We start from the raw sequence: 17,433 nt of genomic DNA on the forward strand, positions 1-17,433 counted from the left end.
TAAAGTATATCCTTATGTTAATGATGACTCCTTAGATTATTTTAATTTTTTTTTCTTTTCATTAAGCTAGTAAAAGTATTTCAAGCAGGGAGGAAAGCAGTTACAAGTTCAGTATTTCTCTAAATGAAAACTGCAATTTTATTTTTTACCTGTTGTTGCTAATGATTTATTCTTTTCTTTGTTACTTTATTTTATTTATTTTATTTATTTTTTTATTTTATAAATATATATTTATATATATTATATATTATTATATATTTCATATATATTTTATTTAATATTATTTTATTATTTTTATTTGTTTAAATTATTTCATATCTTTATTTTCTTTGCACTTAGATCAGCCCTAGTTTTTTTGTTTTCCTGGCACCTAACCACATTAGGGTCTGCTCTTGAAGTGGGCAGCAAGGTGTTTGTATTCAAGAAGAGATGTTTGATGTAGAAGTTTCTTATTCTTCCATGACTCCTTAGCATAATTGCAGCCATCACAGACCGTGTTCAAACAGCTCTGCTCCAGGCACTGGTGTGCTGTCACCTTTCCCTCGATAGCTGGATTTATAATTAACTACTGTTTGCACAATTACAAATGTTATAATTTAGGTGACAGCTCCCCTTTACAGGGCAATGAAGGAGGGAGAAGGTCGTCAAAGGGATTAGTCCTGGAATAGAGGAGCTGGTGGTTTTGACCGCCTACTGTCAGCTCTGAGCCCACTCTCTCAGGGCAGGCAGCGCACAGGCTTCCCCTGGAGTTTGTTCCAGGCGAGAGGACAGTGAGCTCGATGTGTTAGCTCAGCTCGCAGGTGCTCTGGAAACACCCTCATGTCCCGGCGAGGTTTTGGAGCCTCCTGCCCAGCCCTGGTTAATGAGTAGCTTGGACCTCCGTGTTGCCAGCGCGGGGCGGCTTGACGGTGTCACCGCGGCAGAGTGGGCAGGGTGCGCTGGGCTGGAGGCCCTGCGACCACGCTCTTGGGGGTGGCAGTGGGGCCCAGCACAGCCAGGCTTCTCCTCCAAGCTCAGTTTTAAAGCCTCTTTTGGAGATTTGCATGGCTGAAAACCAGAGGAAAGTAGCCATTTGAAATACACATTTTTGAATTTTTTAATCCTTTCTTTACTGCATTTGTAGTGAGAGGTGTATTTTGATACTGAATTTCTTAGATTTGATAACACTTGGTAGTAGTTGAACTTCTAAATTTAGGAAAAAGTGTTACAGCCTCATAAGGATTTCATTTTACTTCAACTACATTGATATTCTGCTCTTCTTGCTTTCCAAGGGTTTGATTAATTGATCAAAACAGTTTGTTTTTTTTCTGAAGAAAATTACAGTATCATTCCTCTGATTCCATCTACACAAGTAAGAATAAACATTTCTTTCTCACAAGCTTAGTGCACTATGGTACTTGTTTAATTTTGGACATCTTTGGCAGTGTTGCCAGTTTTTTCCCTCATGGTTTAATATTGGTCATTGAGCAAAAAGTTCTTGGAGATAGGAAGGTGATTTGTTTGCTAAACTGTTGCATACTGAAAGCTTGTGGTAGAAGAAAGTAATTACTACAGTCTATGAAGATGATTGTAATAATACCACCAGAAAGAGTTGTCACCCTTGTTCTTCTGAGGTTTCCATTTCCCTCTCCTTCTGGAGATATTAATAAGGTAGAGCTGGGGAGTTGGTCTCGAAGCATTAAAAGTGAATGATGGCAAAAGGTTTTATACTGTAGCAGGTCAAACCTTTATCTGTAAAACCAAATGTTAAGACCTGTATGTAAGTGTAGTAGTGCATGTCTGGCACAGAAGTTAATGTGTGTATGTGGTCACCGTTAGTTGTCTGTACATGAATGATTTGGGTCATGTTGGAGAAAAAGATGACAAATTCAGTAGTAAGAGAATGCCAGATAGTTGAATGAGATGCATCTGTCTCCTCCCCCAATTGTGCAGATAACATTTCTTGAGACTGGCTGGGAGACAAAAAAGGTGCTGTCAAGGAAGCACTTCAGACTCAGCATGTAATCATACTGCCTAACATTTATGAAGGGAAATTCACAAAAGATAGTGAAACTTCAATGGACATTTAAAAAAAACAAGCAAGCATGACTGCCTAAAAAAACCCCAAGGAAGAAAAAATGCCCCAAACACCATATTTTATTTCACAATAATCAATGGTTTAACCCCTATTTTTTTTTTAATTTTTTTTTTTTTTTTTTCTTTTTAATGGTGGTAATAGGAATTTGTACAAATACTAAATACATATTTTTTCTTTTTTGCCTGACACTTATCTAGTTCTTCAGGAGCAAACTTCATTAGTTTTTTTTAAAGTTGCTAAGTAATTCCCCTTCACTATCTTATCTAATTTCCTCTTCCAGTCTCTGTTTGGTTCTCCTACCTGTGTTACCATTTGCTTTGTTCCATCCCATTATGCTTTTATTCATCCAGTACTTTTTTTTCTCGTCTCGTCTTCTGCTTATTCTACTTGAAACCCCCTATATTCTTCAGAGCCTGCACTAGTTCCTGATTCAATTAGTCTTATCACTTCTGATTTATTTTTACTTTTGAACATATCTGATATAATGCTTTTGGAATTTATGGAAAGGGGGGCTCTTTCTTCATGAATATGATAAGAAATAAACCAGGAGGCATTCCCTTTTTGATTTTTCCTCAAGGTTTTCAAGTGTTTCCCAGCCAGAGCTCTGCTATGAAGTTCTCTTAGACCTGCCTTCCAAACATGCTGCTGTGATTCACTTTGGCTGCTTTGTGTTTTCTGGCTCAGGGTAGGAAGCCAGCTTGTCATTGCATTCAGTCCCCATCAGAACTGTTCTACCAATTATTCTTTCTATTCTTGCAAATTGCCTTTACTTGGAAGAATTTCTGTTCTTCTTGTATTGCTTCAAGAAGGGGATTCTATGCTGCTGCATGAATTTAAGCCGGTTGAAGGTTACATACCTTGCAAGTTTTGGCTAGATTTAGCAGTTAATTTTCAGTGCATGCTGAAGCTGAATCCCCACCCCATTTTCGCAAGGTACAAACTTGCTTGGGTGAAATACTGGATTTTATTAATAGTAGGAAAATGTATGTAGTGTAGGTCAGAATTTGTACTTTGATTCCAAAGATCAGGTAGCAGCTGAGAGCATTCAGCATGTGTAAATATTGATGTGACATTCAGAAAGCTCTCGTGGGCAAGCAGACCACTTACTTGCTTATAACAAGGTACATTTTGCACTAGGAAAGCAATTAAGATTAAATAAACTAAGCTGAGTATTTTTATTTAGGTGTAATTTAGGGTAGGCAATCTGGAATAGGGGTCATTACCTTTGTTACTGATTACAGCATCAGCTTAAATATTAGAGATCTATATAAAGGTTTAGCTAATAGCTTTCAAAATAAAGTTGTTAATCTATTTTATTCAGTTGCTAAGGTAAAATAAGCTTGATGACATCGAAGAACCCATTTCAAATTAATTACTCCTTTAAGACTCTCATGATGATCAGTTATTTCCAGGAAAAAAGGCTGGTTTGTCATTGATCTGCTGTACTGCTTGTTTTTGGCCAATTAACTAGTCTTCAGCAAAACTAGAAATACGGTACTTTGTTTTCAAGTAGTCCTTGTTTTGATGCCTTTCCTTTAAAATGCACTTCTGGTGTACTGCTGGGTCATGAAAGAAACACGAAAGCAAAAAAAACGGTAGTTGTGGACTTCTGTCCTGTTTTTCATTCCAGCTGTTCTGTGATCATAGCTCTAATGATGAGCTATGATCTTTGACTGATGAGATGCTTCAGTCAATCCCCTCTACCTCTCCCAACCCTTCTACATTAGGTTTTGAGGAATTTGCCTGTGGGGAGGCATTGCCCATTACCTCTTGCAAAAGTGCTGAGCAGAGAGGAAACTAGTGGAGATACCAGATCTCAGCACTATAAGCAGAGCTCTCCCTTTTTTGCTCCCATTTCAGTATAAACCAGCAATACTGGCCTAGTGCCTGCATTCCTCTGTAATCAGTTGCCACAGCATGCCAAGATTGCTTTGTGGGAAGTAGATAAATATTCTACCTGTCAGCCAGGAATACAAAAACTGAAATAGAAAGGCTTGGGGAATGTCAGATCTACTTGGCAAAATTTGGTGTGCTTGTTTGAAAATGCTTGCCATTGTCTTGTGCACTGAATGATTTGAAACTTAAAAACCAAACTTGCCTCTGAATTGTAAACTCTGAAAAATAGCAGCAGTTGATACATAGGGATGCTTTCTCAAAAATGAGATGGTTTAATTCTGTAAATTATATGATCTTGGCTGTGCATGAGAGTTTTAACAACCTTGTAAATACAAGGTTGAAAGAGACTTGCATTACTTCAGATCACAAAAGGAGGCTTTTTTATAAATGTCCATTTGCTGGATTGCTGTGTTAAAAACGAATAAAATGACCTAAATGGGCTTGAATTATTTGTGCAAGTGCTATATGTCAGTAGGACAGTTGGAGAAGAAAAAACGCCAAAAAACCTAAAACAACCCCCCTACCCTGTTTTGCAATAAAACCAAAGTTGTACTTCACTCAAGAGCAAGCAGTTCTTTACCAGACTCCTTTACAAAATCTCGCTCTAATCCATTCCATTTTAGTCCCACAAACTCCAGTTTGGTTTGCATGGCTCACGCTCACTCTTCTTTGGTGGCCTCATGGCAGAAGGTTTAGCAGGTATTTGTCCAAAAGCTGGCCCAGTATACTCACCCCAGCCTGTGATGGTGGAGGAATGCTCTGCCTTCCCTGGTCTAGGGAGGTATCTGTGCTGCCAGGGACATGGCTGTCCAGCCTGAGCTTAGCACCAAAGCTGTGTTGAATCCTGACTGGGAGGTTGATTTTTTGGTTCTTTGGGAGCTTAATTAATGTGTTTAAAGGGAGAAAATGACCAAGAGATAGCTGCCACTGAATTTGTAGTGGAGGGAAGATGCAGGAGCATTTATTTGAGGTGAGTGCTTTTTGGACTGGTCTCCTTCTGGTGTGGTGCGCCATGGTCACAGGGTGTGTGTTAATCTCGTAGTGTGGTGAAAAAATTGCCTAACAGGGATGTGAAGATGTAAATGTTTAGATTTTGCTGATTTATGCACTTTAAATACTGATGGAAAACCAGAAAGCATAAATTGTTTGCAAGCTAGAACTTCAGTATGTTTACTCTATTTTTTGTCTTAACTCTGTGGAGGAAGTACTTTCTTCTTTTAAAGTGAGGATGTCCAAGCACATGCAGGAATTGGAAAAAATGTCTGTCCAGTTTGGGTGGCAGTGTTGCTTTTTTTTTTTTGTTTGTTTGCCTATTCTCTGCACAGAAGGAGGAGGAGGACTTGTGCAAAAGCTACAGAGCTGCAGTCAGTGCAACTGCGGGTCACGGAGAACAGTTTGATCTTATTGATAATAAATTCTTGTGATACTAGATGTTTTGAAGTCTGTGGAACAAACTGAAAAGGGAGAAGAGGTGTGCTTTGGTAAGCTTAAAATGCCAATATTTCTGTTAGTCATAAATGGGGGAGGAAGATGAGATGAGGAGAGGAAAGAATGGCAGTAAGCTGTTAATCTCTGGCAATTGTTTATAAAATGCAGGTGTTCCTAGACTGGTTTTCCACAGTGTGTGTTTGCTTTTTCTTCTTGACTTACAAATCATCATATAAATGGGTTGAGTTGGGAGGGGCCTTAAAGATCACCTAGTTCCAGACCCCCTACCATGAGCAGGAATAACTTACACTAGAACAGGCTGCTCAAAGCTCTGTGCTGCCTGGTCTTGAACACTTCCAGGGGTGGGGCATCCGCAGCTTCTGTGAGCAACCCATTCTAGTGCTTCACCATCCTCATAGTGAAGATTTTCTGCCTAATATCTAAACGAAATTTCTCCTCTTTTAACTTAAGTCATTACCCTTTTTCCTATCACTACATGCCCATGTAAGAAGTTGTAAATTTTCTGGAGGTTTTTTTCCTTCTCCCTTAATCCCCTCACAGGGCAAGTAAACTTCTTACACGAACATCTTCAGTTTTGTTAATCTGAATATGTAAAAGTAAGAAGTTATGATCAAAGTATCAAAAGGTGTTTTAATTTTATCACATTTAGGTTTTGATTCTGAGATGCAAGACTTCTGCAGCACATTTTCAATTATTTTCTGAAGATCAAGAGGTAGAACTTTGTGTAATTTCTTCAGTTAGTTTTGCGAGACTTGGGGATCTCCTGAACTTGTCATTTTGAACAGTCTAAATGGAATATAAATTGCATTATAGAATTATAGTCTCTAAAAGAAGTACTTTTTTCTGCCCATACAGGCTGAAGTTCCCTTCATAACATAACTTTCAATTTTCAGATTGCTATTGTGTCTTTCCTTTTTCTTTTAAAGGAAGAATTTCTGTGATTTGATTATTTTACCGTTTTATCTTTTTCAGTGCTATTCTGTGGTTACCTGCAGATTGCCAGTGTTGTGTTCCAAAGCCCTCTGGGGACCTTTTGAAGCCATAGGTTTTATAACAGAAGTCTTCTGTCATGCTTAATACAATATATTTCAAAAGCTAGTGGCAGAATGTGGATTATAAAATATATGAAACAGGAATGTATTGAAACAATTCTGTGAAGTTTTAAGTTCTGAAATAAATATCTGGGTTCAGAAAGGTAATTCATAGTAATTCTGAAGAGTTTTTTGTTCATAAACACAATTCAAAAGATAGATTTTCTTCTGAGACCTGAAATGTTTTCTTACAAAAAGTATGGACTGGGTTTGTTTGCTGCCAGTGACAAGACCTTTTCTTCCCAAGCTTGAATGCTACACAGTCCTTTGTTGTGTTGAGAAGCAGATTGAGTATTGCCCACAGTGGAAAACACCAGGCAAGAGTGGCAGGTCTTGATCCGCTACTCAACTGTGCCCATGCACGAAGGAAACTTCAGTCATCTGTAATTTCAGGCTATTTCTCAATTTCAGGCTATTTCTCAACAATTCAGTGCTGAATTTTGTGTGGAATTTCTGTTTTCTTTAAAAGCTGAGTTAGCTTTTTGTGACATTAGTATTCATTAATACTCTCACAGCCATGATTAAGGTGTTTTCTTTCCTTCTTTCCCCCTTGGCAACAAATGTCAGTCACCACTGCCAGCAGCATCTTTCTGAGCTGACAGATTTCAGGGCCATTCAGTCCTTCTGTAGAAGAACAAGTTCTTAAGTGTATCCACAGTCCAGCTACCTACCCCTGCTTTTTCAAAGTTTTGAAAAGTATACTTTGGCAATTATTTCTGTCGTGATCCATGTTCAATCTGGAGAGGAGGAAAGTGACCGGTTCGCGAAATGTCAATAGTGCCAACATCAGAAATAGAATGTGAATGTTTATATTCACAGCCTTGGGTTGAGTCTGCACTCTGTTCTGTCTACAGTCGACTATTTTCTTGCTCCTTGAAACATAGCTTGAATTTCTTTTGCTTTTAAGAAGGAGGATGAAATGTGAGGTACAGTGACATCAGTCATGTTGAAAAGACTGAAATCTTTAATAACTGTAGCTTTGACATGCAAAATGTACTGTGTTAATTTGAGGTAAAAGTTATAAAAGATCTCTTACTTGTCTGGTATATATATATACAGGAAAAAATACTTTAAAAATGTGTTTGAGGTATGAGGAGAGAATTGTTTCAGAAAGCTGGTGTTTGGGTTTTTTTTTTAAATGCCTGTTATTCATAAGAAGTATTATCTGCAATTTGTGATTTTCTATTTTTTTTGGTAAGCCATCATCATGGTGCATTGGCAGATGAAATGTTTCAGTGTAGATCAGTAGTCTTTTAACTCATAGGTGGAGGACAACAGTTCAAAGTTGCTATCAGAAAAGAGCATGTGTCCCATAGCAAACATTACATGGGGACTTGAAGTTTTCTGACACTCTCAGCAACGTTCTCAAAAGTGAAATATGTATGTATTTGTTTATGTTACCCTATAGGAGGTAGAGATTTATATTAACCTGCAAGCATAGTGGATAGTGTGAGATTTATGTGAATAATCCCTATTTTACTTTAAGGTGTTTTTAAAACCAGTAGAACTAGTAGTTTCTAGACTGTTTGATTAGTATCATACTATGGATATAGTAAAAAAGTAGAATTTCCCTCTAAAACCATGTTTTGAAAATATGTTTTAATCTTTAGAGCTTTGGTTATTTTTCTATATCTCTTCCTGAATCTATCATGCAGTTAGTTACAATTCTGCTTAAATATCACAGCTTTACTTGGCAGAAGGATTGACGTGATTGTTCTTGTTTCATTATTTCATGTTATGTGTCATACAAAAGTTTAATGACACTGTGTATTGCTAATGGAATTTGAGGTCTTTTTTGTATTTCAGTTTTGGTATGGTGATTAATTTGATAACTAAGATTTCAGAATATTGTAGCTACTTGTCTTTATAAATTTCAGTGGTGAATGCTTACTTACTTGGCTTTGAAAATCTGAAGGCATAAATTATTTACTCTATATAAACTCATATATTTTTGGGAAATGTTGATAGCTGGGCACTGCAGTACTCAGCTTTCACTTTGACTCAGTCTTCCTTTCCACTCTTCAGCACTGTCAGTGTAAGACACTACCATGCTGGAGAAGGTGAACTTCAGCTTTCATTCTGCAGTTTTTATTGCAGTATTTATTTTGAATTCATGCAACATTTTTTGTTACCTCCCAAAGGCATTATTTGGAAATAAAGTAGTCATAGCCCTTGTATTTTTTGGTGAGATGATTTTCTTTTGTTCTCTGATCCACTTAAAGCTGAGGCAGGCAATAGAGGAAGCCATAGAGTTCCTGAACGCTTTGATTGGCAGGGTGCAGGAAGTGAAGCAGCATGCTGTTTGCTGCCCTCAACACCCTGGCTGAAGGTGTTATTTTATAAATGTTTTTTTAAAAATAAACATCGTAAAGATCTCTGACATGAGCACTAAAACTGCAAAAAACACGCAAGCATTATAAGTGTGTCTTGTTCTCATCTGCATTTCACAGTATTTTAGCTGTGTAGGGAGCAGGTCTCTTGCTTTTTCTTCCCACTAGTTTTTCTGTTCTCATCATTCTTGCATGCAGTAGATACTGTCTGTGTACTTGTGGTAATCCTGTGTCTCAGGTCTAGCAATAATGCTTCATTCTCTTTGAAATTACCCATTTGATCCTACAATGCCTTACCTGCATGGTTTTATTGTATGTATGTAAAAATAAAAAATTTGTGAGGTTGGCATGACCAGATTTATACCTTTGAAGTCTGAGGAATTATTCATACAATCTTTTTTAATCCTTTGCAAATGTGACCAAAATATTTCCCTCAGAAGCTGGAATAAAGAATGTTAAAAACAGGATCTGAACAACACTGAAATTGATGGCCGGTATTGTTTTTCCACCAATAAGCTCTTCTAGAATTTAGTTACCTTTAGGTTATCTGATTTCAAGATTAAGTTTTCAGATAAGCAGTCTTTGCTGCTGGACATGTTGCTGAAAGGCTGGGATAATCCTTCTAACCCCCAGTCCCCCATGTAAAGGCTATTACTATGTAAAGAGTATGGTTATTTTGGTCAAATAATCTCTATTACCCTGTGATGGCAGCCTGTTCTGCTTTTTCAGTCTTAACAGCAAGAACTGTTATGGATGCCTGAAGTTGTTTTAAGGCTCTTTGGGTAAAAATCTTTCTGGTGAATCTTTGCAGGTAAAGCACACATTTTTCAAAAGGGGAGGAGGAGAGAAAGGAGGGTCTCAGAAAAGTTGATACGGAATCTTTGTCTCTAAAACTCATCTTGGAATTAATATATATGTAATATATATATTCATTCATATGTATTTTTATAAATGTATTCATTCATATGTATTTTGTATATATATATTCATTCATATGTATTTATATATATTCATTCATATGTATTTATATATATTCATTCATAGGTATTTATATATATATATTCATTCATATGTATTTATATATATATATATATATATAAAACAAATGTTTGATGTGAATATTTTCTCTTTTTTAAGGATAATTTGGTCACTTAGTGTTTTTACTCTGCCACTGTAAGATGGTCCCCAACAGAAATGCTGTCCCCTGTGCAGCTGCATGAATGTTATGTAGGTGCCAGGCAGCAGAACTGAAATAAGGATGGGTGACTTATTGTGGTCGTGGCTTTTCTGCACCAGATACTGCACCTGCTCACACTGCTTGCATTACCTTCAGTATGATACTGGTTTAGTGGGATCTCAGCGACGTGTCAGTCAGGGCACAGTAAAATACTAGAACTAAAAGGCATATTTCCTCTCCCATCATCTCTTCTGGTCTGTTTTTGACATTCGTATGTGGTCTTGCTGGATCTAGAGTTTTAAATAGCTGGATTTCCCATGAAAACACTGCAATATGGATTTACCAGGGTTGTGTTATAATGAAAAGCTAAAGGAATTGCAGGGAAGGCTTGCAAATCACTTAATTACTCAATTTTATGCACTCATTAGGCATCTAGCATCTTATAGTTATTTATTCACCTGCATATGTTAGATTCTCTTCTAAGAGGCAGTGACTACTGTAGATAGTTAGGTACCTGATTTCTAGACATAGGAACAAATCCAGTTTATTTACTTACTGGCTTTTGAAAGTGAAATAAAAAGCTGGATTCCAATTCTGTGCTGGTTAGAAGAGGAAAGAGTATTCACAGTTACTTGTGGTCTGGTTTGCGTTTTTAGACTATTTTAGAATGTTTTTCTTCCTTGTACCTACCTTCATTGAAACTAAAATGCTTTGAAGTACATTCTAAATAAACAAATAGAGGTGTTGCACTGTATGTGGTCTACCCTGAAGGCTTATTTATGGGTGAACTCCAGCATTAAGGGCTATTAAATGAAGAAGAGGTATCATTACATTTTACTGTGGAAGGATGTTTTCTCTTTGCTCTGTTCTGTACTGGTTCTGGTAAATTGTGGGCTGGCATATGGCAATATGTGTTATGCCGGTTTGAGGTTTAACTTCAAAATGCTTATGTTTTTTGCTTATATGAACTAATTTTCTGTGAAGAATCTCTGCCTATAGGTTTTTTGGTTTTTTTCTTGAAAACATAAGATGATAACTGGAATGATTTAAGCCTTATTAGTATTTTTGATAACACTATTAGAATTCTTTACTGGACCAATTAGTTACTTATACTGCAGATAAATAATTTTGCTGTGCTTGAAAATATCAGGTGTCAGCCACTGGAAACAAATCTAAGAAAGCCAAATCTTTAGTTTTATTAATGTTGATTTTAACCTTGGTGTGAAGAGTCTCTATTATAATGATATTGCTGCCCTCCTTAAAGAGCATTGGTTTGAAAACTTGTAGCTACTGCTTTGGAAGTTGTGGGTGTATCTACACACATGCAGCGACTTTCAACATGATATTAACCTTTATTCCTGTTGTAAGGAAAGCTATGCTGCAACAAGCCTTTTCTTTGTATCTCAATTTGGAGGTATTTTTATACTATACGATCTAAGGCTTAATCATTTAAGGCTTTCATGCTTGTTCTTTATTTATGGTTGAATTACTTTGCATTTGATTTTTTTTTTTCTTTTTATTTTTATTTTTCCAAGTGATGTGAAGTTTCATCAGGTTGCTTCTGGCTTCCACGCTTACTTTCTATATAACTTACATGAACACATCAGGAAAATTTTGTGAGGAAATAACTACAAATAAGGAGAAAATGGTGACTGGCGCTCACTGCTCAAAATGAAGATTGTCTTTGGTTGTTGCTTTAGTAATGCCTGGTAATTTATATTGTGGTCGATACCTCTTGGGATTTTCCAGTGAAGCTGAAGAGTTGAATTTTTTATTAATAGGGAGGCATCTAGGTTCTCATAGGGAATGTAGAAAAGAGGAAGCATTTAATCTGCAGAAGGTGAAAGCAGAACCTATTTTTCATACGTAGTGAGTTAAGCCTAATTCTTCTATTTGGAAAATGTGCCTGAATAATTTAGTCGTTGCTAAGGTGCACTGATGATAGATATGGCTTTGAGGTGTGTAAATAATTCTTAACTACATGGTTGATGCATACTGAAGAGAATTTGTATCAGTTGTCTTAGGGATATACATTGTTACAAAGGCACCTTAACTTTCTTATAGCTCTTTCCTTTCCCACCTCATTTATCTTGTATCTTTTAAGTAAAGGAACAGATAAACATAAAATGTAACTGTTTTTGAAAGGATACAAAAAACTCGGTCATGTTTTTATTATGACTGCTTTTCCCTTCCTCGCCAAGGTGGTCACTCTGACAATATAAGTGGGTTGGAAGTACTATTCTTTTGTAAATGACATTCCCACAGATTCTGTAGTATATATGATTTTTGAGAGGCAAACATTTTCAGTTTAAGACTTATTGCCATAGTCTTCTAGAAAAAACATGAGTGCAACCATTTACAGGAGTAAATTATCCCTATTTACCCAAAGAAATGGGTATCAAATAAATGATTTATTTAAAAAAAAAACCTCTCAAATGATCACATTAACAGTTCTACGCAGTGTGATTATATTTGGAAGGTCCTTGAGTGTATACTCAGCAAATCTGCCCTTGATTTAGTTACCTGGTAAAAAAGAAGTTAATGGTTTATGCTGATAATGGAATCTTAAGTTTTTTTAACAACAATTTCGGAGCAGTTGGAAAGAAATCAAATGCTGGTATGAAAAAAAGTATTTTTAAAAGTCAGTCTTCAATACAAAAGATGAGGAGAACATGTTATTTTTGTTCTGCTTGACTGCAGTGTTACTGTAGGAGAAGGCATGCATAACCAAACTTGTCCATAAAAGTGTTTAATGTACTTGGAAAACATTAACTTCTTTTCATGGCTGTACTTGTATTGTTTCTCCTGTAAGCCTACTGCATGATTTCATTATGGGATAGAATTCCACATGTTTGTTTTATACTTTATAACTGTGAAAATAACTGTGTTTTGAGGTGGTTTTGTTTGTTTAATTAAAATATACCTCCCAACTTCCTGGATTTTTTTAGGCAACAAGCTTATTTTAGGGAAAGGGGAAAAAGTATTAAAGTATTGACTTGTTGATAATGTTAAATTCTTACAGGTTTTTTAAAGTTTGGTTTCAATTCTGAATCAGCCTCCTTCCTGAGGCTACAAACAGGAACTGACATTTGCATGTAATGGCTGGTTCTGGTTGCTCAGGGCTGGAGGGTGATTGCTAGGGCTTAAAAGCCCTAGTCTTAGAAGTGTAAGGCTTCTGGTTGTGCTGGGGATCTCAGTGGCCCCTCTGCTTTCCCCAAAAGCAGTTGCCATTGCAGGTTCCTTCATGTGCTTCTACATGTTGCACTGGGGTCCATAAGCCATTCCAATAATCTGGCCCTATTTAAAATACAGCTTTAAACACAGCTCACTTATGGATGAAAAGTCATGGAGCAGATGCCAACAACTCAGCTGCTCATCTGTCTCCTGTTCTCCTTCCCTTGCCCTTTAGGCTAGGGATTCACTAATTTTTTCCCTTGCTGACACTTGCTGAGCATGTGGCACGCTGAGGTGGGACATGCAAAGTGGTGCGGGCAGGTTCCAGCAGTGTGACACCTGTAACAGAGCTCCCTGAGAAGCTCACTTTGCACAGTGGTGCTCAAGGCCATGAAGGTGGGAAATAGAAGGCGTGGCTTTCTCTGCTGGGGACTCCAGCTGGAGGCAATTTCCTAGGGCTTGATTAGTCCCCTTTGAGCTCCCATTGACTGATGGCTGTGGTGTCCAAACACTCAGCCATTTGTCCCTGTCTTGGCACAGCTCCTGTGGTCAGCTGGCTTGGTCAAGGACAGCCTCAGCTGGGGCTCTTTGGATGCCATAAACACAAACTATGAACTCTGTGTTCCTGGTGTGATTTTACATAAAATGGTAAAAATAAAGAAATTTTCATTTGTGAACCCAATGCAAACTGGTCACACTAGCAGGTTTGAATTTCTCATGCTGAATTTCCAACTTACTGGGCATATAACCCAGCATCCAGCAGATCACCTGAAAGTGTCAAACCAAAGGTAACTGAAAAACTAGCGCAAGACTATAAATTTCAAACTAAGCACCTCTAATTTTATAGTGAACTGCAGTATGTAAATATGTGTTACTATTGGTTCTTGGATAGCTTAGGTTATCCAGGAGACAGGCGCTGGGCTTCCTACAGAGGGACCATGATATGAAATAGACCTGTAATTGCTTGTGCTACTATGCACAGTCACTTAAATAAAAATCATCAATTTGGTTTATTCAGGTAAATTTTTTTTCAGGTATAAGAGTTTTCTTGTTTTGCGGGTATTTTTTTCTTGTTTTTTCTGGATAGCAGGCACGTATGTGTATAAATGTTATTGATGCTATTTTATTGGCTTCTGCATTTGAGGCTCAAACAAGTGAGTAGCAAGATCTGGCTATATTGTAACACTTGAAAAAATAATGTTCTGCCGGAGAGGGATTAGGGTTAGGTATCAAAATGTCTGAAGGGTTTCCAAGTGTAGCTCAATCTGCAGCATGTTCTGCGCTAGGGCTTCAGGGGCTGAACACTGTTTGTTCCTTTTCTCTGGGTAGATCAAGAGCAGAGTTCTGGAGACTCCTGTGATTGTTGCTCTCTGCTGAAGCCTGACAAAGTTTTAATACAATTAAGGCATAGAGAAAGAGAATAGTAGAAGTGTAAGATAGGTTGGGACTTATAAGTAAAAGGGTCAAATAGCCTTTTTTCCTAGGAATGCAGAAATCTGTGTGCTGAGACTGTTACGCATTGCAATGTGAACTGAGCCTTGAAGGCCAGTCTTTGAAGCTTTGGATCTGGCTGCCAAAGCATTCTCTCTCATCTAGTGGCTGGCCCACAGTGAAGGATAACCTTCTACTTACCCATCAGTGGACTAGAGGGTAGAGAGCTATTTCTGCAAATACTAAGCAATTTTTTTTGCCTGAGCTGAGGTGGAGAGTGTAGAAAAGACTTTGTAGTATAACTCATGTAGTCACTTTTTGGTGAAAGATGAACACAGTGCTGAATAAATAGTTTAAAACTAAGCTGCTAGAAAATTGGAAAATGTGAGATTGAAGGCTTCCTCTACAATCATAGCTTGCTGTCAACGTTTTGTATACTCTTGATAATTGGATAACTGTATGTTTTATTTAACAGTAACCATTCCTGAATTAGCCCATTTTCTGCATATTAAAAAAAAATAAAAATACTATCATTAACTGCAGACTGTATATCAAGAAAAATTGCAGAACAGTAGGAGTGTTCGGTGTTTTTTATGGAAATATTATTTGTAATTCTCCTAAAGATGACCTCTTTTTTTTATCTCCTCCTTTAAAAACAAAACAAAAGAAAAGAGCCAGAGAAAACCAACAGCTAAAACCTCCAAATCACACCTTTTCTGAGGAAAAAAAAAATAAATAAAAATGCATGCTGGCTAAAAAATTAGTCGTGATAGCTTACAGTTTTGATTTTAGAGAATATACAATGGTGAACTATCAATTGGCTGACAAAACACCTCATGAGAGTATTGTTGGAAGTGTTGAATGCTAATGTGTGTCTGACTTCTGAGCTGTCTGTGAGAAGGCAATTGTTTTAGCTGCTTCTGAGTATAGTTTACACATAGTTGAATGAAGATGGATCACTGGCTGCTTTGCAGCCCCAAAAAGACCACTTTATACAATTTTACATCTCATGGCTCTTTGTGCCTTTCATGTATCCCTTTCAAAGAGATGTGTAGTAGATGCAATGCTTTGGTATTATAAGTGATTTATTTTTTTTTCCTAAATTGTTCCATTTCTCTAGCTGCATAGAAGAAAAGCCAGCCTGTGTTTTAAGGCAGATACACAAAAAAGGGGAGATGGCAAACTAGTACTCATATAGGTGCCATCTAGCTTGGCCAGCAGTCTATGCAACACTCGTATTATGCAAGTCCCTTTGTAGCTGTCCCCTTATAAGTGAGGTATGGTTTGGTAATTGGTATGGTAATTAACCTGGAAAACTATCCTCTGCTTCGCTTGCCAACTGGCTTTAAATGCTGTGATGTTAATTGGTAAACTGATCCAGTGAAGAGAGCCTTGAAATGTTTACAGGCTTGTCTGAATTTAATTCACCTCTTATTTCAATGAATGCCTTTTTCTATTTCATGGGATGTTCTTTTGTTTTAATTTGTAAATACTGGTTTTCAGAGTTTTGGTTTTGAGGAAGGAGTTTTTTTTTTAAAAAAAAGCCTAAGCAACAAAATAACTTTTATCTTGTGGCATGTTCTTCTTTGGTATGAATTTCTGGCTTCATGAATTTATGTATGATAGACTGTAAAATATTGACATGTTTTAAGGTTAGTTCTGCTTGCCTTACATATGGTGTTTGTGTATATATTCCTGAATTGGTGTTACTTGATAGAACCTGATTTGCATTAACTCAAGACTGTTTTGTCAGTTGAGAGTAAACAGAATTATTGTGAAATTTGTATTGTAAATGCAGAAATATGTAGGAAATGTAAATGGGGTAATGTAAGGGGTTTCCTAGTTACAGATGATTAAAACTTGTCTTGACATTGTTTTCCTACTTTATAGTAGCTGTTTGGGGTTTTTTACTTACTTAAACTAAGGCAGTGGGTCATGCCTAACCTTGTATAGCATTTACCATTGCAATGCATAATATGTATTTGTTAGAGGGATTACCTGTGATTCTCTTGATAATGTTCACATTTACAATGAGAGCCCCTCTATATTTATGCATTTACATTCTGGTTTACAACAGGTTAATTTTACACCTTATTCTTTTCCTATAAGAAGCATTTGTTAACTTGGGGTATAATGAGGTCTTGGTGATGTTGTGAGTTACTCTGAAAAGCTAACATAGAGAATTATAAAAACTGTCGTTAAACATAATTTTTTGTTTTATAGGTTATTCAGCAATAGTTATGAACTCCCGTTTACGAGCCTTAGGTGGGAGGATAAATAACATACGAGCATCAGAGCTACCAAAAGAGAAAACCCGATCAGAAATAACCTGTAACGTCCACTTTTTGGATGGCTCAGTACAAAGCTTCAAAGTCAACGTAAGTTCGGAAAACTACTTTCTTTTTAAATACATATAAATTTGTTTGAAAGCTGCAGATGAAATATGGGACCCTGAGGCATTGTATCTCCAAAAGATGTTGAAGATGTAGCTTTGCTGTAACAAATTGCAGATTTACTGCTTATGAAGTGGGTTTTAAAAGTGCTGTTTTAATTTACTTTCAAGCCAATGGACTTCAGTGTCATAAAATCGTGGCATGCAGATTGTATCTGGAAAAAGGTCTTCTATATGATACAGTAACCACAAAGAAACAGATCTGGTGATCATTATCAACTATGAATAAGTAATTCATATTTAAAGGGAGCTCCCGAATTGGGAGCTTCAAAGGACTGGTAAAAAGGGTTCCTCCTGAAAGAAGGAGGCCTTATAAATTCCTGTGGTGATGTCAATACATATTTACAGAAATGCAA

At 37.0% G+C, this 17,433-nt stretch overlaps 1 protein-coding gene across 4 annotated transcripts in view; it reads left to right on the forward strand.

Moving 5' to 3' along the window:
• Nucleotides 1-17,433, forward strand: part of PTPN3 (protein tyrosine phosphatase non-receptor type 3) — a 160,190-nt gene that overhangs the window by 51,735 nt on the left and 91,022 nt on the right. For all 4 annotated transcript variants that reach the window (XM_088056510.1, XM_088056515.1, XM_088056522.1 and 1 more), the window contains exon 2: nucleotides 16,849-17,003. In XM_088056510.1, coding sequence (XP_087912636.1) covers nucleotides 16,849-17,003 — 155 coding nt within the window. The remainder of the gene's footprint in view (nucleotides 1-16,848; nucleotides 17,004-17,433) is intronic.

The sequence above is a fragment of the Pseudopodoces humilis genome, chromosome 1, assembly GCF_049639895.1.
Source record: "Pseudopodoces humilis isolate 2021_Gansu_Grassland_sample_001 chromosome 1, ASM4963989v1, whole genome shotgun sequence".
Taxonomy (NCBI): domain Eukaryota; kingdom Metazoa; phylum Chordata; class Aves; order Passeriformes; family Paridae; genus Pseudopodoces; species Pseudopodoces humilis.